This window comes from Neopsephotus bourkii, unplaced genomic scaffold (assembly GCF_033783945.1).
Source record: "Neopsephotus bourkii isolate Nb327-2 ecotype Australia unplaced genomic scaffold, CSIRO-AGI_Nbou_v1 NB_1632, whole genome shotgun sequence".
In the NCBI taxonomy this organism is placed as follows: Eukaryota; Metazoa; Chordata; class Aves; order Psittaciformes; family Psittacidae; genus Neopsephotus; species Neopsephotus bourkii.
The window spans coordinates 829,771-850,861 of NW_026902107.1; the positions used below are offsets into that span (position 1 = coordinate 829,771).

Here is a 21,091-nt window from a genome sequence, read left to right on the forward strand (position 1 = left end):
ACAGAGCGGGACAGTGCGTGACAGAGCGGATAGAGCGGGACAGAGCGAGACAGAACGAGATAGAGCGGGACAGAGCGGGACAGAGCGGAACAGAGCGGGACAGAGCGGGATAGAGCGGGACAGAGCAGGATAGAGAGGGGCAGCGCGGGATAGAGCGGGACAGTGCGTGAGAGAGCGTGAGAGAGCGTGAGAGAGCGGGATAGAGCGGGACAAAGCGGGACAGACCTGGATAGAGCGGGATAAAGCGGAACCCAGCGGGACCCCGCGCCGCGCACCCCGAGGCCCGGCGTAACCGAACCGCCTGGGACCGTACAGACCAATCAGAGGGCGCAGCGGAGGCGAGGGGGCGTGGCCTGCGCGGGGCCGTGCGCGCGGCGGCGCAGTAGTGGGGGGAGCCCTATAATGGCGGCCGGGCGGCGGCAGCGCGGTAGCGGCGCGGAGGTAACGTGGTGCTTGGCCGGGCCCGGGCCGGGGGACGGGCCTGAGGCCGAGTGTTTGTCCCCGCTCGGCACAGTCGGGGCCGCGCCGGGCCCGCAGTTGCGGCGCCTCCGCTGCAGCGGTGCGCGAGGCTCCGCAGAGGCCCCAGTAACCACCGAGGCGGGTGGGGTGCAGCGGCCCGGCTGCCCCTCAGGCCGCGCCTGGCGGGGTGTAGGCCCCGCTGCCGGCCTCCGCCTGCAGCGAGCGGTGCCTCGGTGACTGCCCGCTGGAGCCAGGTCCCCGTAGTGCAGGTGGGCTCCCGGTGTGACGGCAGCTCCAGGGCCTCCGTGCAGGAGCGGGGCGGGGGGGGTGTGGTTTGTTCCATTGTGGCTGTTGCTAACGCGGCAGGGAACGCGTTACCGGCTGCAGCAGGCCCAGCCTGTTTGCTTTGCCAGCCTGGGCTCGTCCCTGCTGCCCGGGTCGCTGCCCTGGGGAGCAGGCGGTGTTTACTATGGGTTTAGGCAAGAACCGCGGCGGTGCTTCCAGAGCAGCCGGGCCCGCTGTGGGGGTGAAGGGAGGCAGAGAGCAGCCCCGACGCTTGGCACAGTGACCCATTCTCTCTGGTACCAACACACAGCAACCGACTCTTAACACGGGGGGGGCCGTTTTCTGCTCGTTTTGAGCTTGAGGTGAGGGTGTAAAGCAGTCTTTTCCTCAGGAGTTATTTGGCTGCTGGTGAGATTACAGAGCCTGCTTTTCTCCCCTGCATGGGAGGGGTTTTGGCCTGCCGTAGTTTAATGTGGAGGCTGTAATCTTAATCTGTGCCTCGCAGGTGCAGGCTCGGTGCATCTGATGAGCAGAATGTGATGGTGGTGTTCTCATACATGCGTGCCACAGAGTTTTGTGGACGGTTACAATGTGTGTGTGGTGTTACTCTGAGGCTGATGATACCTTTTTTTCTCTCTCTTTTTTCCTTTTTTTTTATTTTTTTATTTTTTTTCTTAAAGAAAAATAAGTTCCTAAATGAGTGGAGATACTTGAAAAGCCTTTTTTGATGTGTTTCCTATTGACTGCTTTACTGACATAAAGAAAATTCCATTTATCCCTGGCAGTGTCACAAACCCTTTCAGTTGTGCTTTATTTGTGTTGTGTTTGGCTCTGTTTGCCCAGTGATAACTGGCTGGCCAAGCTTTTTTCCCCCCTGTCTATAGTCAGTGTCCCTTTTTGGCTTGGTTGTGTGAAGGTGGTGGTGGTGTGGTTTTGGTTTGTGATCTTGCAGGGAGGTGTATAGAGAGGGTCATGAATCTACAGCAGTGTTTGGTGGCTTTTGCTTTGGTGTGTGTCTCACTTCACTTACAGAGCAACATCCTAACTTTTGTCCTCGCTCTGTTGAGCAGAAGTGAAAGTCAGATGCAGGGCACAAGCTTCTGCAATCAGTTACCCTTTAAACCTTCTGCAGCTGTAGGCTCCTCAATCAGAGGAGACTTGGTGAAAAATCACAGTAATACTAGAAACCAGAAGCAGTCCAAAGCATCTGCTTGTCTTGCTATCAGTGAAAGAAATTCATGATGAAATTATACCTGAAACATTTATTTCCAGAGTCATCTGTGTAACAGGCAGTGTTAATCAGATCTGTTACTGCTTGCCCACAGGCTTCAACTAGAACTTCTCCTTGCTCTGCCAGGCATCGATGGAGAGCATGGTACCATACTATTATTCCTGCAGATGCTCACAGACGACACTGAGAGAAAGGAGCAGGAGCATATGGGATAGTCCTCTCTCAGTGCAATGCAAGTCTAGGTTTGAACTGTTGCCACCTTGAAAACTGGGCTGTGTTTGGAATGTTAATAGTCCCATCAAAATGATGTAATTTCACCTTTCACTGGTCCGTGGCAACAGGTACAGGTTTACAGAGTAGCTTCTGGAATGTCTCAGCACTTGGATGCAGCATCAGTGTAATGCTCGGAGGCGCTCTCCTGTTAGTGGCAGGGTTTTGGTAGGCCTCATATTGCTGCACCAAACCACATGGGGGAAAATACAGCCCAGTTCTTGTTCATAAGTTTTAGTTCTGTGGGTTTTTCCCCCCTTCCCCAGAACCCTTGGTCTTGAAGATGGTGAGTAGCCAGCCTAAGTACGATCTAATACGAGAGGTTGGTCGTGGCAGTTATGGTGTGGTGTACGAAGCAGTCGTCAGGAAGACCTCTGCACGGGTTGCGGTGAAAAAGATTCGGTGCCATGCTCCAGAGAACGTGGAACTAGCTCTGCGTGAGTTCTGGGCACTTAGCAGTATCAAGAGCCAGCATCCCAACGTCATTCACCTGGAGGAGTGCATCTTGCAGAAAGATGGTATGGTGCAGAAGATGTCCCATGGCTCCAGTTCCTCCCTTTATTTACAGGTACATGAAGCTGAGGTAATGGGGTGAAAGTCATCATTCTGAATGTGTAGCTGGGAGGGAAGAGGTGGGGAGCTAAGATCTCTGGGGTTTCTTGAGGTATCCATAGTTAGGAGAGGGTATTGTTTGCATTGTTGGCTCCCCAAAATAATTACATCTTTTTAAAAGAGCCTGTCTATTGAACAGTTGCCTGTGTGTTGTAATGTGAAGCCAGTGCCACTCCAGAAGCCTGGGGGGAGGTTAAATGCAAATCTGCTTTGATAATTTGAGGAGGCACCACAGGTAAAGCACAGGGGAGGTGTAGGCTGTTGTATTCCTCAGTAGAAGGCCTGCTGCAGGGTTAATGAGCAGATACGTCTTGGGAGGCTGCTCTGAAGCTTTTCTTAATGTTGAATGTCCTTGGAAGAGGAAGTAACAGTCTTGATTTAGGAAGCAAACTCTTAAAATTCTGTCAGAAAAGTTGCCGTTGGCATATGGTGAGCCATTTTCTGGTTTTGAATAGCTATTAATATCTTCAAGGAGAGGTAAAGGTGTGATAAGGGAATAAATTTCACTCCCCTTATTTGGCTACTGAAAATGTTCCTTAAGTTTGAAGGTGCAGATGGTTGAAGAATAAGCAGTTCTGGAAAGACTTTGAAAGATAATCACATTCATTCCCTTGTTAAGGAGCTGCCCCAACTCGAAGTCCTCCCCTGGCAGGGATTTATGTCTCTGGTTTAAACAGTCCTGAGCCTGCTCGATGTTTGTTGTGTCATCCGCAGTCAGCTTTTAGCATTTCAGTTCCTGTCATCATTCTTGCATGTCTAATGTAGGGCCTTTTGTTGGTGAGCATTCATCTGACAGCCCTTCACGGCTGTCCAGATCCTGTCGTGCCGAGTGCTCTATGAGCCTGAGAAAGAGGATTCTTGCCTTTGTAAACTTGCTGTAGCTCGGTAGTTGTTACTGACCTGCTTTCATGAAGGGATTAGGGTAAAATAATACTGGCCAACTCATGTGGGAGGTATTAGTGCCTTACTTTCCTAGTCCTTAGTGGGTCTGTGAGAGGTGTGGGCACTTGTACAGAGAGAAACTTAAAAACCCCCCAAGGTGGAAGGTGAGGAGAGCTTCCAGGTCACCTGCAGCTTTTGATGGTAGTGCCTGTTAACAATGCAGCATGTAAATCTCCCCTATGTCGGGTGCAAGCTGGACAGAGCAGGAAGGAGTGAAGGGCAGAGCTGACTCTGATGAGGCTGGGATCACTTTATAATAGCATGTGCTGAAACAGAGAAAATCAGATCTCGCTTGGCTGCCCTCTACTCTCCCTGCCCCAGGTGGGGGAAGTAGTGCATTACACAGCTGCACTGATGTAGTGCCTGAGGAGGCTGCCTGGGGAAAGGGATATTGGTGTCTCCTGAAGGGCTGTGGGGCAGATGCTTCGCTGATGTCAGCTGAACTAAGTCAGTGAAGTGAGAGTCCTGAACCAGCCTGATCTTGTGGTGCTTTGCAGCTGGCACAGTATGGTAGCAGAGCCTTAATGCTGAGCTAAGGTGCAGTTACAGCTTCTGTAAAGTTGTGGGGGGAAGAGCTGTGTCTTGGTGCTCACTTGGCAGAGGGGACACCCTGCTGCCCTGTGGCACCTTCATCTCAGTTACTGATTGTAGACCTTAAATAGGTTGTTTTCTAGTTCTAACCTGGATTTACTGTTGGTCTGGTTTGGGTACTAGTTGTGCTAGCAATTAGCTAGCTATAAATTGCTAGGAATTTTACTCTTGGATGGGAAAGGTCCCTTCTTCAAAGCACTTCAAAATGTTGCTCTAAACATTAATAGCTACCTCCATTTTTGCAAGCCTGTAGGAGCTGTGTTTGGTTTCGTACACATTGGTTGCTACTAACAAATAATTGCAAGACTCCCACCAGGATTTACCTGCTGCTTAGAGCCGCTGAAGAGGCAAATGTGAACTTGTGTGAATGGGATTAGTAAAACTGATTGCTGGTTTTAGTTTCCTTTTTGTTTGAGGCAGCTGTTAGAACTGGCTGCTCGGGCTACTCGCTATTTATGTTGTAGAAAACAGCTAATGGATTGTGATGGTGGGAGAGCTGTTCCTGCAGCAGCTGTGCCTGTAGATTAGCATTCTCCTGAGGGAAGGGATCCTGTGTTAATGCTTGCTAGGATACATTCCTGTGGACGGAATGGAGAAGAGTCTTTAAAAACCTGTTGTGGAGCGGACAAGCCCCTGGCACTGCTCAGTTGCTTGTTAAGACTTTGTTTGTATGTTGAAGTTGTTGACCAAATGGGTGGGACGGGCTTTGTTGGGCAGGGACACTGTCCAGCTGGAGCAGATGGGAGTGCAGTGGCCACCGAGTGTCTTTCAGAATAGTTATCTGGGTCTAGCTTCAGCTTCTGGGCAAGAGCATGAGCTTGATATGCTTCATCTGCATGAAAATGAGGAGGCTGTCAAACAAACACTGTGACTTCTAGTATTTTAAATCAGAAACTTGGCATGAGTTTGGCTTTTCACCAGTCAAAGTATCTTCCTCTCTGGACTGTTGAGAGGAGGATCCAAACTTCACGTGTTTATCCATCATATCTTTACATTCTTGTGATCATCAGGTAGTTATGATACTTCTTTTCCTTGTTGCAGCTGGTAGAGACCTCATTAAAAGGAGAAATAGTCTTTGACCCCAGGAGTGTTTATTACCTCTGGTTTGTAATGGATTTCTGTGATGGAGGAGACATGAATGAGTATCTGTTGTCCCGAAAGCCAAACCGCAAGACCAACACCAGCTTCATGCTTCAGCTCAGCAGCGCCCTGGCATTCCTGCACAAAAATCAGATTATTCATCGTGATCTCAAACCTGACAATATTCTGATCTCTCAGAGCAGGATGGATGCAAGTGACTTGGAGCCTACCCTGAAAGTGGCTGATTTTGGGCTGAGTAAAGTATGCTCAGCCTCAGGACAGAATGCTGAGGAGCCAGTCAACGTAAATAAGTGTTTTCTATCAACTGCATGTGGGACTGACTTCTATATGGCCCCTGAGGTCTGGGAAGGACACTACACTGCCAAAGCAGACATCTTTGCATTGGGGATTATAATCTGGGCAATGCTGGAAAGAATCACATTTATAGATACAGAAACAAAGAAAGAACTCCTGGGGAGTTATGTCAAGCAGGGGACAGCAATCGTGCCCGTTGGAGAGGCCCTCCTGGAGAACCCCAAAATGGAGCTGCTCATCCCTGTGAAGAAGAAGTCCATGAACGCTCAGATGAAACGGCTGCTGAAGGAGATGCTGGCTGCCAATCCCCAGGACCGCCCCGATGCCTTTGAGCTGGAGCTTCGATTAGTCAACATCACTTTTAAGGACAGCAGCTGGGACACGTGATGGGAGCCCAGTTGTGTGTGTGTGTGTCCTGATAGAGCTGCTGCTCACTGGACTGATAGTGCAGCTTAACAGCAGTAAAAAGAAACGAGCCTGAACTCCAACCTGCAGGGTGTAGTTTCTACCAAATGAATCTCTTTCTGAGTCTCATGATACGAGTGTTGAGGTGGCTGCTGTGCGTTGATGTGTATAATACCAGGATGTTACATGCAAGTGTAAGATGTGACAGTGTTTGTCGGTGTATGCTGGCAGCGGGATGTCTTAAGAGCTGAGACTTCTAGCACTATGTCATGGAGTATTTCATACATTCCAGTTTCCTATGTGAGTATTAGGAACTCTAATGGAAAAAAAGATTTGCATGCTGGTAGTGCAAATCTTCAAGCTTTGTAAAGTAGTTCTGTGTATATATTTATGTATATGAGCGACTGGGAGTGTATGCCACTTAAATTATTTGGCGTGGGTCTGCATGATTGGGGTCTGCTAGAAAACAAGATGAAGATAGATGAGAAGCATTCCTCCTCCTTCAGGCCTGAATAACTTGATTATTTATTTTTGTTATCTAATGTCAAAGAGAGGCTCTGAGACTTGACAAAGAGAAATTGCAATGCAAGGGGCTCAGCAGTTCTCAAAGTGCTGATGTGGCCACGCTGAGCACTTACAGCTTCACGAGCTTGTCACTAAGGGAGTCAGAACCGTATGCAGTTGGGTGCTAGCATGTTGCCTTGCTCATTAATCATTCAGTTTTGCTTTCTCCTAGTGGTCAAACACTTGATTAATCACTTAATCTACACTTTCACACATGCTCTCTACTCCTCTATCTATAATTCAGTAGCACTTTGAGGATTTATAGTAAGAGTACTTTGGGCTTAGCTTATGGAAAATGGATGAGGGAATCCAGCAGCGTAGAGTGTTCTTTTTAAGATTCTTTAAAATATGGGGGTGGTTTTCCCATTAACTGCATCTGACCAGTGATAATGGTCATGGCGTCTTCCTTTCTGGCCCTACCTCTAATGTGGTAGTGAGGAGGAGATAAAGGCGTGACTGTTTGTCTTGTAGCACACACCTCTTCAGTAACCAGTATGTGAGAGGTATCTCCCATTTATGTAGCAACCTTGGCTCTTTTTTTTCCAGTTAGTGTTTTTCCTTTCAAAGAAGTAATATTTACTTAAAAACACAGATGGGGAGATGTAGCTTTGAAGCAGTTGAAAGGCTGCTTATCCTCAGCTCTTATTCCACAGGAGCAGACTGATATGCCAAGGACTATGACCTCTCTCATCTATTTGACCTTCTGGAAAAAAGTAGAGTCTTAAAGAATTGCCTTTAAAGCACCAGCAAAGGCCAGTTTTCATCACAAAATCAACCTAGTGTGTTTTGGTTTTCTTTTTCCCCCAAATTTACCTGGAAACTGTTGTATTTCCCTGTGTAATTTACTTCTCAGCTATGTTCCCTGTTAGTGCTGTGATGAGAGCAGTTCTGGTTAGTCATTGTTTATTCTGCCTAAAACATAGCTTTTTGTTCTTCCACAAGCAAAAGATTCTGATTCTGCCAAACTTCTGAGGCTTTACAGAGTACACGTGGCTCTTACCTGCTGGCATTTACTTAGGGAGCCTTAGTCCTTAATCCTTGTCATTTTGCTTCACTACACCTTAGCTTCACTTCCCAACCTGAAGTTGAGTGATTCTCAGATGATACTTTGCTGTTTCGAAGCAATGTTTGTTGTTTAGAAGATGCTATAGAAGTAACTTTCAGAAGACTACAGCAGAGCAGTAGGGTTCTAGTGTAGATGGGCAGCGATGGAGAGGTGACTGCATCATACTGAGGACACAGCCTGTTGCCTCTATAGGTGTCCCAGTGTTGCTCCTTCCCTGCAGAGACTTTAGTCTCTGGAAGATTTGGAGCCTATCTGTGAGTAGCCATCAGAAGAGATCTATTTTTTCTTATGCTCTGCAAACAGATGTGTGTGTTCTCATTTTAACCGAGTTCAGTACAACTGAAGCCTTGGCCTGTTATGGAAAGGAAAACAAACCACTCACTGTTTGTGCCAACACTGTTTCACAGTGCTTACATTTATCTCAGCATGGGCACTCAATGAGTAGAGTTTGTAGAGGACATAGAACTTTTCCATGTTGAACTTAGGAGCTCTATAAAAAGTCCATTGCCAACTTCCTCCTCACTTACCTCCCCCAGAAGTCAGAATCAGCTCTTAGCTTGAAGTATGCATTTACTACACAATAACACTTTCTCTCTAAGGTGCTTTGCAAATCTTCTTCTCTGAAGTATTTCAAGGGCTGAACACTGAACTTGCTGCCTGCATGCAGTGCAGCAAGGAGTGAATGGCACAGGAAATGGGTGTTTTGACTTCCCAAGTGTTTCTTTGCACTGATGGCCACTTTAAAGCATGGGGGTACCTGAAATCCCCCTCATGGTGCTTCGCCTTGCTGTGGAGTCTTTCCTTGGTTAACAGTGAATCCTTGAGTCTGTGTTCTGTTTGGTTTCTGTTGTCTGAGGTCTTTGTTTTAAAACCTTTGATAAATCACATCGTTGTAGCAGCTCTGGAGTTCCTCACCAGCGTGACACAAAGTCAAGAGACTTCTTCAGCACTTAGAAAAGATTTCTTTTTCAAATCTTTGTTTAAAAACTGTAAAATATATTTTACAAAGAATTTATAATGAGGAAAATTGTGCAATTTCAGTTCATGACTGTTTTTTTTGAAATAAAACCTGATTTTCAATGAAGTTGTTGAAATTTATCCAGAGAAATGCTTTCTTCTCAGTCGGTGCAATGTCCTCTGGCTGTCTGCAGTGCTACACAGGAGTTTGTTTGCTGTGCTTTGGGCAGAAGTAGGCTGTAGCACTTCACAGTCATCCTATGGGTTATCCTCAGCTCATGGAGGATGCTGGCTTGGTTAATAGCAGTGCCACTCATCCTCTCTGGGTAGCAGCAGTGCCAGACTTTAACTGATGTGTGATGTGCAGCTGGAGGAGTTGACAGTGAGGCTGAATGCATGTGAAAACGGAGCTGGCTCCAGACCACCTGAGGTGAGCCATGTCCGTGTGGACCCTGTGCATTCTGCTGAGCCTTTTTAAGTCAAAATGCTGTTCTTGTGGTTATACCTCATTTCCAAAGAGGGGATTAAAGATGAAAAGTGCAGTACTTGCATCCAGTACATACGTGAAGTTATTAGAAACATACTGAGTGCCACCATGGGCTGACCTACTACTGGTACTACTGAGGATGCCAATAGATGCTGCCAGTGTCCTGGAGCGAGTCTTTCCTCTCTAGCTCCTGTGTTTGCTGGAGCAGGATTTCATACCAAAAGCTCCCCTCCCTTGTTCTGTGGGTGAAAGCTGTTGTACCACAGGCCTGATGGTGAATGTATGCTCTGCCCTGCTTCCCTTTGGTGCTCCTGGACAAAGCCAGACACTGCTGGCTTTGGCTGGAGCTGGTGGAGGGAGCAGGCATGTGCTGGCTCTTGGGACCTCAACCAGGTGTAAGTAGTTGGAGATGTGTGAGGTACTGTGGCCTGTGGTCTTGTGTGCCCTGAGGAACCTTAGGAATAGAGCTCAGGAGCCACTGGTACTTGGGCATAATACAAAAATATAGTAGTGTTTTGCATGTTTGTTGTGGTTTTAACTCCATCTGGCAGCTAAAGATCAGAAGGAAGGTAAAACGTGTGGCTCGAGATAAGAGCAGTGCAATAATTAAGGCATAGGAGTAATAAGGAAAAGGGAAATAAGAGGGAAAGATTCAAACAAAACAACCCCAACTAACAGCAGTGATGTGCAATCCTACTGCTGAGCCCCCACTGACCCATACCCAGCCTGACCTGAGCTGGGTCCAGCTCCCCCCAGTTTCTCTATTGGGCATGATGTGCTGTGGGATGGAATATCCCTTTGGCTAGTTCAGGTGTCCTATCTCTGCTCCCTCCTGGCTTCTTGTGCTCCTCCTCACTGGCAGAGCACGAGACTGGAAAGTCCTTGCTCAGGGTAAATACACCCAAGCCATTGGTGTGTTATCAGTGGTGTTCTCCCACTAAGGCTGAAACCACAGCCCTGCACCAGCTGCTAGGAACAAAATGAACTTGGTTACAGCTGAAATCGGGACAATGTTTTCATTACCATTGGAGCAGAGGGACTGGGAATAGCGCAACCAGGTTGGTCCTGCCATTTCTTATCCCTGCAGCAAACCCAAGGCCAGCCACATGGGCTGTGCTCTTGCATCGGCATCTGCAGATTCCTGTGCATGCCAGTGCCAGAAATAGGCAGATTCCCCCCTTGGCAGGATCTGTATTGGAGGATAAGCACCTTAATGAAAGGAGAAGGTCACACCTTGGGTTCGTGGGAAGAGTGGGGGTTTTCAATACAGACACAAGCTAAATTCCTCCCGCACAAAACAAAGGAGCCTGAGCCTTGAACTGTATCTAATCCATGGCTGGGAGGGAGGGCAGGAACCTGCAAGGCACTGCCCTGGTGCTGACACTGGATGTACCCAAGGCTCAGATAACCCCAATTCTGCTTTGTTTTCCTCGCTGTGCAGACACTGAGGCCCCATCTCGCCTGTTCCATTCCCTTGGGCAGGTCCTCGCTGGGCGATCCAGGCCTTGAGCGCTCGCCTTGGCTCTGGTTTTGCTTTGTGTTTGGTTTAAACTGCAGCGTAATGGCAGATGTTGCTCTGTGGTGGAGATAAGGCTGCTGTCCCGCTCGTCCACCCCTTGGAAAGCTGCCCTGGCTTTGAAGAAGCAGCTTTCCCCCCCCCTCCCTGTGCCATAGGTGCGGGGCAGATGCACTCAGGTGGCCTTTGGACTGTGGGGCAGCACAAATGGGGGACTTTGTGTGGCTTTTCCCTTTGCTCCACGGATGCTCTGCAGATCCTCCCATGGCACGTTGGTTGTTAAGCACTGCTTGTCTTTACTGGGGGTTTGTGCAGTGAGCAGAGGACTGGAGCGAGTAAACCCCGACTGTTCACTGGGCGCTGTGGGTTTAGCTCCCCCTTTGGTCGGAGGCAGCTGTGGATGCAAAGTGCAGTTTCTATCCCTTAAGTGCTATGAGGGAGGAGGGATGAGCTTATTAGGAGGGGCCTGCGTGCTCTTGGGAGCAAAGCAGATGAAACAGGGAGAAGTGACCTGGAGGATGAGCCAGCACCAGCGCTGCGAGGGGAGCTGCAGCCCAGCCCATGCGCTTGTGCAATCCCTTTGTTCCCACGTGAATGTGCAGAGTCTTTGCCTGCCTGAAGTGAAAAGGGATTGCATCAGGGCTGCAGTTTGTGAGGAGGGGCCTGGGCTGAGCTGCCCGGGGGTGGTTGGAGCTGTTCTCTGTGGGGCTGCCCCATATTTGCTGTCTCCTGAGGAGGCAGAGTGCGGTTGCGCAGAGGCCTCTTTAATCAGATAGAGGAGATGCAGCCTAAAAACCTTTGTGGGTCCCTTGCAGCAGGCGGTGGGGTCAGCCCAGGTGCTCGCCGCTGACACCGGGGATGCTGCCCTCAGTCCTGGCCCCTTCCTCCATCTCTGTCTGCATTCGGGGTCATGGTTCTGACCTGTTTTGCTCTGCAGCCATCAGGTTCTGAAGCCCCCCACGGCAAGGATTCAACAAGGAGCCCCGCTGCTGTCTGGTTCCTCCTTGTGGTTACTGGTACCTTAGGTTAGTGATGGCTTCAGGGTTATTCAAGCCCATTGGTGCCAATGGTACAGCGAGCCTTCTGCTCCTGCCTTCCCCATAGGGTAAGTGCCTGCAACCCAGGCTCCCACTGCCCTGCAGCCACCCAGCTCCCAGGGGCTGCTCTCCAGGCATCTGCATGGAGCTGGGACCACGAAGGGCCTTTTGTGGGATGTGAAAGCAGAGCAGCAGGCAGCAGCAGGTGGATGCTATCGGGTGCTGCGGTCCTGCCTGTGCCTGGTGGTGGGGGAGTTAAAGTGGGGCTTTGCAGTTCTCTGTGTAAAGGAGAAATGCACCTGGAAGGGGTTGGATGGGGGCAGGTTTGTCCCTGCCGTGAGGGGGCCTGCAGGAGCAGGGCTGTGTCATCAAGCTGAAAAACGGTGCTGGAAGAAGAAGGAATCTCCTTGAGGGCTCCTCAGCCTCCTCTCACCCGCTGCAAGGATGGAGGGTTCGTTACCGGCCGTGCCTGGGTTGTGCCCAGGGCTGCTTTGCTTGCCTGGTACCTTGCTTGCTTCCCAGTGAGCTGGGAGGGCAGCAGAGCCCCAGTGCAGAGCAGAGAGCGCCTTGTGAGAGCTCCGAGTGTTCTGCAATGAGAACAAGGGACTTTGAGCATCCACGGGACCCAGAAAAGCCACCAAGAGGCTGGTAAATCGGGTAAATCCCTTCCTAGAAGTCACAGTGACAAAACCCCATTTGCCTCCCCAGGGGAAGCAGGAGCTGCCTGGGATGCTGATGCCAGGAAGGGCTCCTCAAATCATCCCTTGTTGTATCCCAAAGGGAAGGTGCTTTGCCTAAATGAACCAGTTCAGCTGTGCTCTGAGCAGGAGCTGGAGAGGGGAGCTCTGGGACAGGGGCAGGCGTTTGGTAGGAGCATCCCATGGGAACACCCTGCATCCGCCGGGGAAAGGGGAATATGAGGCTGCTCTTACTCACTTGTGGCTTTCCCGTTACTCCTGCTCAGGAAACAAAACCTGTTCTGATAAACAGTGATTCACGTTGTCTGCAGTTAAGAACCCTGTGGGAGCGTGGGTGCCCCTCTTCCTGCAGCAGATCCTGGGGCTGCTGCAGGTTCTCCATCACTTACCCCCGTCCTTTTCCCGTCTGGAGGTGGTTGGATTTGCTCTGGCATGGCCGAATCGTGCACACAGAGCCCGAATACTGCTGCAAGAGGCAGCTCCCTGCATTGCTCCTCTCCAGGTTTATTGCAATAGAATGGGTCCTGTCCCTTCCTTGCTTTTCCTGGGGTTCTTCCCAGGGCCTGCAGAGCCTGGACAAGCCCTGGCTGCTCTCATCCTGGTTTCACCAGTCCAGTCCTGGCACTGGTGCTGTCGCACAGGGAAGTGCTGGATGCGGACCCAGTTCCTGGCACTGCTCACATCCCAGTTCCTGAGCAGCAGCACCACATGAAGGAACTGGGATGGTCCCAGTTGGTCCCAGGCCAAATGCCTGGGCTTTGTCCCTGCTGGAGCCTGGGCTTGGCAGTGCTCTCCATCCATCTCCATCCACACCAGCTGCAGGAGATGGAGGGAGCCGGTGTCCCCCCGCCCCAGGCCACAGCAGCCCCACGTTCACAGCCCCCCAGGCAGGAGCGGGGAACAGGGGGGGTGCCCCTGGGAGCACCCAGCCCTGGGCAGAGGTAAAAATAACCCCTGGGCCGGCTCCAGCCCATTGTGGCTTCCTGCGATTTACAGCCCTTCCCGGGGAGGGGGGAAGAGGAGGCAGGGACTTGCCTGGTCCGCTTTGACCCTTTCGCCACCAGCACGGGAAGTGCCAGAGGGACCTTGCCTCCCTCCTCCTCCTCCCTCGCTGGATGGGGAAGGGACTGGATCCGCACCCAGCATCCACCCAGGTGGATGGAGGAGGGTGGTTTCTCTGTCCCATCCTAGATGCGTTGTGTGCTGGGGAGCGATGAAAAGACTCAGTCCTGCCTGGGAGGAGGCAGATCCCTGCTGCAGATCCCAGAATCCTGGCCAGGCTCCTATCGGGAGGTGGCAGAAGGAGGAGGAGAGCTGCTGAGGTGAGCTGGGGCTGCAGGAGAAGGAGCTGTGATGCTGGCTGGGCTCCAGGGGGTGAAGGCTGTGGCTGGGGCACAGCGCTCCTGCTGGTGGGGCTGGGCTGGCAGGGGTTAATGGGGTGGCTCCTCCTCAACCTCTACATGAGGCTCCTGCCTGCTCTGGGCTCAGTTTGCTGTGGCCGGCAGAGGGGCAGGAGCCCAACGAGCAGAGAGCATCCACACATCCCATCCCTGCATCCCTGTGGTGGCTCAGGAGCTGAGCAAGAAGAGAGCATCCTGCATCCCATCCCTGCATCCTCGTGTGGGCTCAGGAGCTGGGCAAGAACAGAGCATCCCACATCTCATCCCTGTGGTGGCTCAGGAGCCGAGCAAGAACAGAGCATCCTACATCCCATCCCTGCATCCCTGTGTGGGCTCAGGTGAGCGAGAGCATCCTCCACCTACCGAGCCCAGGTGCTGGGCATGATCCTGGCATGGTGCAGGGCACTGGGCTCGCTGGCTCTGCCAAAGCAAAGCTGGAAGGGGATGGGGTTGTGCTGGGGGCACCTTCCCTTGAGCTGCTGGGGATCTCTGCCCAGTAGTGGGGAGCTCAGCCCTTGGGAGCATGGGACCGGACAAACCACGCGCCTCAGTTTCCCTGTCTGTACAGGGCTGGATGCGGCGGTGGGGTTGTGTGGAGCTGAGCAGGCAGAGGGCTCCTGGGCTGTTGCTCTCCAGTGATCCCGCTCTGCCCAGCCCCATGTCCCATGTCCCTGCTGTCACCTGGAGAGGCTGCGGGGCTGGGTTGCTGCTGGCAATGGGCTGGCTCTCCATGACCATTTAGGTCTCTCTGCTCAGTGAAACCAACCTGCTTTGGGCATTTACAAACCCGGGCCCAGGCTCCAGACCCCCTTCCTCTGGCACCCACAGCCTGGATGTGCACGGATGCTCGGGCACAGCCGAGCAAGAGCCATCACGCCCCAGGGCTGATAAAGCCCCTTTGCTCCATGCCCCCCTCACTGAGCAGGAGATGCCTCAGCCTGGCTGCAGGGAGCAGGACCCCGGGACCCCAGAGCATCCTGCAGCCCCTGCCCTGGTGCCACCACGCAGGGGCCCAGCTCCGCAGCTCTCCCGTGCAGGGGCTTTGTTCTCCTGTCCCTGTGCTCCAAGATAAGGCAGAGGCTCTGCTATTCCTTCCTGTTGGAAGCTGCTCCTGCGGTGCGGGTGAAGCCGGCAGATGCTCAGCACTTCTCTCTTCCTGCCCATGGATTGTTTGTGCCCGGCTGGCAGAGCTCCCTGCTTGGCCAAAGCATGGGATCAAGGGAAGCCCCAGTTCTGCTTTATCCCCCCATACACTTCCTGCCACTGCTGCATCCTTGGTGCTGAACCCGGATCTCCTCTCTCCTCCCAGGGCCTAATCCAGGAGCCAAGCGAAGCTTCGGGAGCCTCCCCATCCGCAGCACCGGACCCCTCCTCAGCCACTCGAGGGGGAACAGAGCAACCGGGGTTCACACTCAAGGGCTGGGGGCGATGGTGCCCCCGGGCAGCCCCCCTCTTGCTGCCTGCGCCTCCAGCAGCCTGCGCCTCGTGGTTCCCGGCCGCGGCTCCCCCCTGGCCCGGCTGAACCGGAGCCCCGGGTGGCCGCGGGAGCCGGGGGGCGGCGGGGCCCGGACGTGCAGCGCCGTGGAGCGGCTGGAGGCCGACAAGGCCAAGTACGTGAAGTCCCTGCAGGTCATCAACCGGCGGCAGGAGCCGGCGCTGCGGAGCCGCTCGCCCTGGCTCTCCCCCGGAGCCCAGCGCGCCCTCGCCCGCCAGCAGCGGCACGAGTTGTGCCAGAGCCCGGTGCTGGGACCCGAGGCCCTCCTCATCCAGCGGCAGGGACGGGACTGCCCGGACGGGGACAAGGAGAACGCCGAGGGCTCCGCGCTGCCGCGACCGCTCTGCCAGGGCCCCCGCAGGGACAAACGCCCCGGGTCGTCCCCGGCCATGGGGGTGGGCGAGGGGCCGCCGGCTCCCCAGAGCCCCGGGACCCCCGTGCCGTGGGTGCCCGCAGAGGAGGAGGAGGAGGAGGCGGCGAGGACGCCGGGTGCCGGCAGCGCTGGCATCGTGGCTCTGCCCGGCGGCTCCGTGGCGCAGCCCCCAGGGAAGCCGGCGCTGGGTCTGCGCCTGTCGCTGCCGCTCTCGGAGCAGGAGCGGTTCTTCAACTGCTGCGGGCTGGACCGGGCGCTGGTGGAGCTGCTGGGCCGGGAGAGGTTCGTGCCCGCGGGCTGGGACAACGCCCGGGCTCAGCTCCACGGCTCCTGCGAGTCGGAGCCCGGGCAGGCCTCGGCGGGCAGCGATGGGGAGGTGGGAGCGGGTGAGGAGGAGCCGGATGCTCGGCTGGGCTCTGCCGTCTCGGTGGTGGAGCGCAACGCCCGCATCATCAAGTGGCTCTACGACTGCCAGCGAGCGGGGGTGGCGGCCCAGGGGCCCGCTCTCTAAGTGGAGGTAGCCCCGGTGATGTCCCCGTTCTGGTGCTACGGAGCCGTTGGCTGAGAGGGCCGCCAGGTCTACCCAGGACCAGGGATGAGAGCACCGAGGGCAGGTGGGAAAGGGGCTCCCCTGGGGGAGTCTCTCCTTGTCCGCAGGGCTGGCAGGCTGCTGCCGCCGTGCCTGACCCAGCTCCATCCTCCCTGTCTCCGCTCATGCCCTGCACCAACTGGAAGCTATGGGGTGGGCAGAGCCCGAGCCCCCCACTGCAGGCAGTGCCCACCCCGCAGCAAACTGGCTGCTGGGGCCGGAGCAGCGCTCAATAAACCTGGCTCTGTTTTTATAGGGCATCGCGTGTGGTTCGTGTGGGGCAGAGCTCAGGCTGGCGGGGAGAGATGCGGCTGCGCATCCCGCGGTGGGGCCATGATGCTCCGGGGACAACAGGGCTCTTGGGGGGGGACAAGGGCGAAGGAAGCACCAGGCAGGGCTCGGGGAGAAGGAGGCACCTCGGGGTCTTTAGTGCAGACAGGTCACGGAACACCGCGGAGCCCCCCTGGGCTGTGGGCAGGGGCTGCCCTCCGGAGCCGCTGGTGCTGCTGCAGGGTCCCGCGGCCGCGTCCTCCTCTACTTGCCCTTGGGAGCGGTTTTATTCCGGATCTCGGCCAGTTTGCCCGTCAGGAAGCCCCAGCGGAAGGCTCCTTCCTCCGGCTCCCGCAGGTCGCTGCCATCGTCACCTGATGGCTCCGCGGGGCTCTCGGCCAGCTCCGGGGGGGAGACCTCCTTGTCCAGCCCCGGTGCCTGCTGCCACTTGGGAGCAAAGAGATCCCAAAAGCTGGAAGCCTTCTCAGAGGGGGGCGGCTCCGGGGGCGAGGCAGCCAGGGGGCTGGGGAGAGAGCGGGTACGGGCATGTCGGTGTAGGGACCCTTCTCACTGCGTCCCACCGTGGCCAGGACTGGCACCCCCAAGGCCCCCCTCCATGCTGCCCCCCCAGCCCAGCCTTATGAGACCTGGCAGAGAGGGGGATGCAGGTGATGGGATGTGGGTGATGGGATGGGGGGGGTGTGGACTCGTGAGCTCCCAGGGGCTGGATCCAGGCTCTGGGGTCCCCCCCACTGAAGTGCCACTTACTGGTCTGCGCAGAGCTCGGGGCTGAGCAGTTGGTGCTCGTCCTCGCGGGTGAAGAAGGATGAAAGCGTCCGCCAGCCCCGGGCACCCACCCCCTGCACCTGCAGGGGAGAGGCAGCACTGGGCTTACTGGGGACCCCTGGGTCTCAGCAGGGCCCCCGCGGCTTCCCCCAGCCCCCTCCTCACCTTCTTCGCTAGCTGGGACACGGGGCTGGGGCCCTCCTCCATCAGCACGGGTGGCTCAGCCATCTCCATCAGCTCAGGCTGGTCCCCCTGCAACGAGCCCCAAAGTGAGGGCAGGAGTGCAGGCAAGGGGAGGGCAGGCAGCTCGGTCACCCCGCTTTGGGAGGACCCAGGCTTGGTGGTGACCCCCCCCCCCAATACCTCCTCCTGCAGCGCCCCGTCTGCCCGAGCCTCCCCCAGGGTCTGCAGCACTTTGGCCTTGTAGAGCTGCCAGAAGGCCTGGGCCATGGTGCGGGGCTCTGCGGGGCTGGGAGCCGGCGGGTGCTGTGGGGAGCAGGGCAGCCCCGCGCTGCCCCGGCGATCCGGTGGCTTCATTAAAGTTTCAGGGGCTCCTTCCAAGCACAAAGGGGAACCTGAGCCCGGCCGGAGCCGGGGCAGCGCGGGATCAGCCGCTCTCATCAGCTCCTCACCCCCACAATGCCCCCCCGCCCCAGCCCCCCCAGTGCCCCGTGCCGACAGCGGCCCCGCAGGGCTGGGGCTGCCCCAAGCCCGCCGAGCAGAGCGGGCGCTTGGGCTTCGCACTCATCCGGCCATGGGCTCCCATCTGTAATTGATCACCCGGAGCGGACGAAACACGATCGGGGCCGGGACGCTCTGGGCTGAGCCCTGCCCAGCTCATCACAGCAGTGACCGGGACAGCGCAGAGCCCTGCTCCCAGTGCGGGCCGCGGAGGGCCAGGAGGGGGAGCTGGGGGCGTGGCCTGATGCTGGTGGGCGGGGCTCGCAGACGCACGTCCGCTGGGTGGGCGGGGCCTGTCGCCGCGTGGGTTCGCGCCATGTCGCCGCGCAATGGCCGCCGCACCGGCGCGCACCGCTCGCACTCGCTGGCGCGGCAGCTGAAGACGAAGCGGCGCCGGCGCGACCTGGACGAGATCCACCGGGACCTGCGGCCCGAGAACGCGGCGCGGCTGCTGCGGCAGGAGCCGGACCCCGACCTGCCGGGATGCGCGCAGTTCTACTGCCTGCACTGCGCGTGCGTGCGCCTCGCCGCGGACCGGGGCTGGGGTCGGGGTGGGGGGGCTCTAACCCCTGTGGGGACCCTTGGGGGTCCTGCCCCATGGGAACCGGCCACAGGGGGACACACGAGAGCCATGGGTCTGGCACTCCCCAGCCTGACCCCTCTGTTTTGTACCCCTCCAGGCGCTACTTTGTGGACCTGACCAGCATGAAGGAGCACTTCCGGTCCAAGGTGCACAAGAAGAGGTAAAGGGGTGCCTGAGCGGGGGGTCCTGAGCCACCCCGTGGTCCTGTGACCGGCATCCGCTTCATCGGGGTGAGGCAGCGCCGGTTCTGCGTTTGAGGAGCTGGCGTTGAAAGCCTCACCCCCCCCCTCCGCCCTCCCCGCAGGCTGAAGCAGCTGCAGGAGGCCCCGTACACGCAGGAGGAGGCCGAGCGTGCCGCTGGGATGGGGTCCTACATCCCCCCAAAGAAGGTGGAGGTGAAAACCCAGGCGCTCGAGGAGGTCACTGAGATGGAGACGTCCAGCTCAGCACCACGGACTGAGGGGCCAAGTGGCTCTGTGAGGGTGCCTTTGTCTTCAGCTGTGTGAGAAGAACACGTCCCAGCAGGCAAACACTGCTCCTGGCAGCGCTGCTGTGCACGGCTCTAATGAGGAGAAGGAGCCAGCGAGACCCCAGGTGCCCCCATCTTCCCAGGGCAGGGGCAGGCCGCTTGTTCCCTCAGTGCTGGCAGGACTGTGCACTCCTCTTTGCTTGTGGAGCGGTTTCAGGCCCCTTTCCATGGGTCAGCGGTTACTCCAGAGACTCCTCCATTAAAACACATCAGTGAACAGCCCGGCAGTGTTGAGAGCTCTCTGTCAGTGTGCCTGCCCTGCTTGGGGCACAGCCTCTTGTTGGTTGTTCTTCCTGCTCATGCAAAGGGGAACAGCACCACCCCAGAGGAACAGCCTTGTCCCAGGCTGGCAAAGCAGCCTGTGGTGCTGGGCCCCTAGAAGGGAGTGCTGGTGTCCCATAGCAGGGACACTTCCAGGCTCCTGTCCCTTAAAACCCAACTCCTACAAGTGGAGGGCCGGGGCTGCATGTGTGCTGTGATCAGGCTCCCTGCCTTGCGTGCACCAGCCCGATGCTGTGATCCCGCTGGTGACGCTGCCTGGGACTTAGTGACACTGTCACCACCCGATGCAGCACATTGCTGATGCAGCCCTGGCAGCAAACCCCTTGTGCCAGAGGTTTGTGTCTCCTGCCGAGCTGTGGTGCTGGGCTGGAGCAGCAGAAAAGCAGAGCAACCCCACAGCTGTGCTGAGCAGGAAAGGGTTTATTTCCATGCAGCCTACCCGGGTTTGTTCCCCCAGCTCCAGGGAGATGCAGTGTTACAGCTCTGGGAGGGTTTGGTGGGTGCAGGGAGGGCTGGAAGGTTTCAGATGCCACCCCAGAAGGAAGCAGATGTCAAGAGGCAGTCAGTGACCCCATGGCCCCATCAGCCCTGCTCCCCATTGCTGCAGGTCCCAACCCTCCTTTTGTGTCATTAATGGTGCTCAGTGTTGGTTTCAGTTCCTGCGGGGTTCTGCTGGCAGTGGCTGCATGTGGATGGTGGGGGCCTGCACCTGGCCACCAGCGGGGTGGCTCCATGGGAACCTCTTATTGACAGGGGAAAGGAAAAGGGATGCAGCCCCCAGCTGCTCCGTCTTGTGTGTTTGTTCGGTCTCTGCTCCTGGGGCTGGATCCCGGTGTCTTGCAGTGCCTTGGCCTCCTCTGGAGCCAGGAGGTGACTTCTGTGTTCTCCATCTCAGCCGATGAACTGGCTCCCAAAAGCAGGGACAGACATGGACAGAGGCGCGTGTGGCCTGGCCCCAGGGCTCTGTGCTGCCGGGGCAGGGAGGAAGGGCTGGACATGGCGCAGATGAGCTGGGAAGATGCCGCAGCTGGCAGCAGAGCTGAGGTGGGGGCCAGTGGGCAGAGGGGAACCCTGACCCCCCCGCAGCGCTGCTGGACCCCTCCTCACAGCTCCGGGGGGGCCTTGCTGGGGTCGGCCATCCTGCGGGCACTGTAGAAGGAGAGGCAGAGCCCGGCAGCCGCCAGCAGCAGAGCCAGGGGGGTCAGCAGCCGCCCCCCCGGCTCGGCCCCGCGCCCTGCTCTCAGCTGCATCTGCAGGGGAGAGAGGAGAGCAGAGGGGAGCGGAACATGAGGCACAGCCCCATAACCCACGGGGGCAGAGCGCCGGAGGCCGTGCCCTGAGCATCCCCATCACTCCCAGCTGGGATGCGGGGGCAATGGGGACAGCTTTGTGGTCCCCCGGGGGGGGTGGTGGTCCAGGGGTGCCCGGTGCAGCGCTCACAGGGCTCCAGCAGCACCCTCGCTGCTAACCCAGAGGCAGGTTACAGCCGGGCACGGCTCTCAGGCCTGTCGGGCAGCACAGGGGTCCCTGTGGGTCCCATCCTCACCCCCCCTGGGACCCCCCTTACCTGGAGCAGCCGGAAGTACCC

The 21,091-nt window shown here is 56.2% G+C and overlaps 4 protein-coding genes across 6 annotated transcripts in view; 3 read left to right on the forward strand and 1 right to left on the reverse strand.

The window, feature by feature from the left end:
- Positions 1–19,443, forward strand: part of ZNF593 (zinc finger protein 593) — a 36,435-nt gene extending 16,992 nt beyond the window's left edge. The window contains exons 2-4 of the mRNA XM_061373648.1: positions 18,422–18,622; positions 18,790–18,852; positions 18,997–19,443. Coding sequence (XP_061229632.1) covers positions 18,426–18,622; positions 18,790–18,852; positions 18,997–19,198 — 462 coding nt within the window. The 5' untranslated portion in view covers positions 18,422–18,425 and the 3' untranslated portion in view covers positions 19,199–19,443. The remainder of the gene's footprint in view (positions 1–18,421; positions 18,623–18,789; positions 18,853–18,996) is intronic.
- On the forward strand, positions 385–6,764 carry PDIK1L (PDLIM1 interacting kinase 1 like). Of its 2 annotated transcripts, none has more exons than XM_061373644.1 (3): positions 385–441; positions 2,512–2,813; positions 5,432–6,764. In XM_061373644.1, the coding sequence occupies exons 2-3, from the start codon at positions 2,529–2,531 to the stop codon at positions 6,170–6,172; spliced, it is 1,026 nt and encodes a 341-aa protein (XP_061229628.1). In that variant the 5' UTR covers positions 385–441; positions 2,512–2,528; the 3' UTR covers positions 6,173–6,764. The 2 variants fall into 2 exon arrangements, with proteins under 2 accessions (XP_061229628.1, XP_061229627.1); XM_061373643.1 differs by having other exon boundaries at positions 390–441; positions 1,425–2,813.
- Positions 13,690–16,629, forward strand: FAM110D (family with sequence similarity 110 member D). 2 transcript variants are annotated; one of them, XM_061373646.1, is made up of 3 exons: positions 13,982–14,092; positions 14,201–14,253; positions 15,225–16,629. In XM_061373646.1, the coding sequence occupies exon 3, from the start codon at positions 15,344–15,346 to the stop codon at positions 16,292–16,294; it is 951 nt and encodes a 316-aa protein (XP_061229630.1). In that variant the 5' UTR covers positions 13,982–14,092; positions 14,201–14,253; positions 15,225–15,343; the 3' UTR covers positions 16,295–16,629. The 2 variants fall into 2 exon arrangements, with proteins under 2 accessions (XP_061229629.1, XP_061229630.1); XM_061373645.1 differs by lacking the exons at positions 13,982–14,092; positions 14,201–14,253 and adding an exon at positions 13,690–13,837.
- Positions 16,906–18,061, reverse strand: CUNH1orf232 (chromosome unknown C1orf232 homolog). The gene is made up of 4 exons (XM_061373647.1): positions 17,792–18,061; positions 17,594–17,680; positions 17,411–17,508; positions 16,906–17,165 (listed from the first exon to the last, which is right to left on the reverse strand). Exons 1-4 carry the CDS (start codon positions 18,047–18,049, stop codon positions 16,907–16,909), a joined length of 702 nt encoding a protein of 233 aa, XP_061229631.1. The 5' UTR covers positions 18,050–18,061; the 3' UTR covers position 16,906.
- Positions 19,444–21,091: the final 1,648 nt, after the last annotated feature.

Bases quoted from the DNA above. Each gene is read 5' to 3' on its own strand.
- PDIK1L (XM_061373644.1), top strand. From the start codon at position 2,529: ATGGTGAGTAGCCAGCCTAAGTACGATCTAATACGAGAGGTTGGTCGT. The intron at 2,814-5,431 runs GTACATGAAGCT...TCCTTGTTGCAG, and splicing joins GTTCCTCCCTTTATTTACAG to CTGGTAGAGACCTCATTAAA.
- FAM110D (XM_061373645.1), top strand. From the start codon at position 15,344: ATGGTGCCCCCGGGCAGCCCCCCTCTTGCTGCCTGCGCCTCCAGCAGC.
- CUNH1orf232 (XM_061373647.1), bottom strand. From the start codon at position 18,049: ATGAGAGCGGCTGATCCCGCGCTGCCCCGGCTCCGGCCGGGCTCAGGT. The intron at 17,509-17,593 runs GTGAGGAGGGGG...TCTCCCCTGCAG, and splicing joins TGTCCCAGCTAGCGAAGAAG to GTGCAGGGGGTGGGTGCCCG. The intron at 17,166-17,410 runs GTAAGTGGCACT...CTCTCTCCCCAG, and splicing joins CCCGAGCTCTGCGCAGACCA to CCCCCTGGCTGCCTCGCCCC.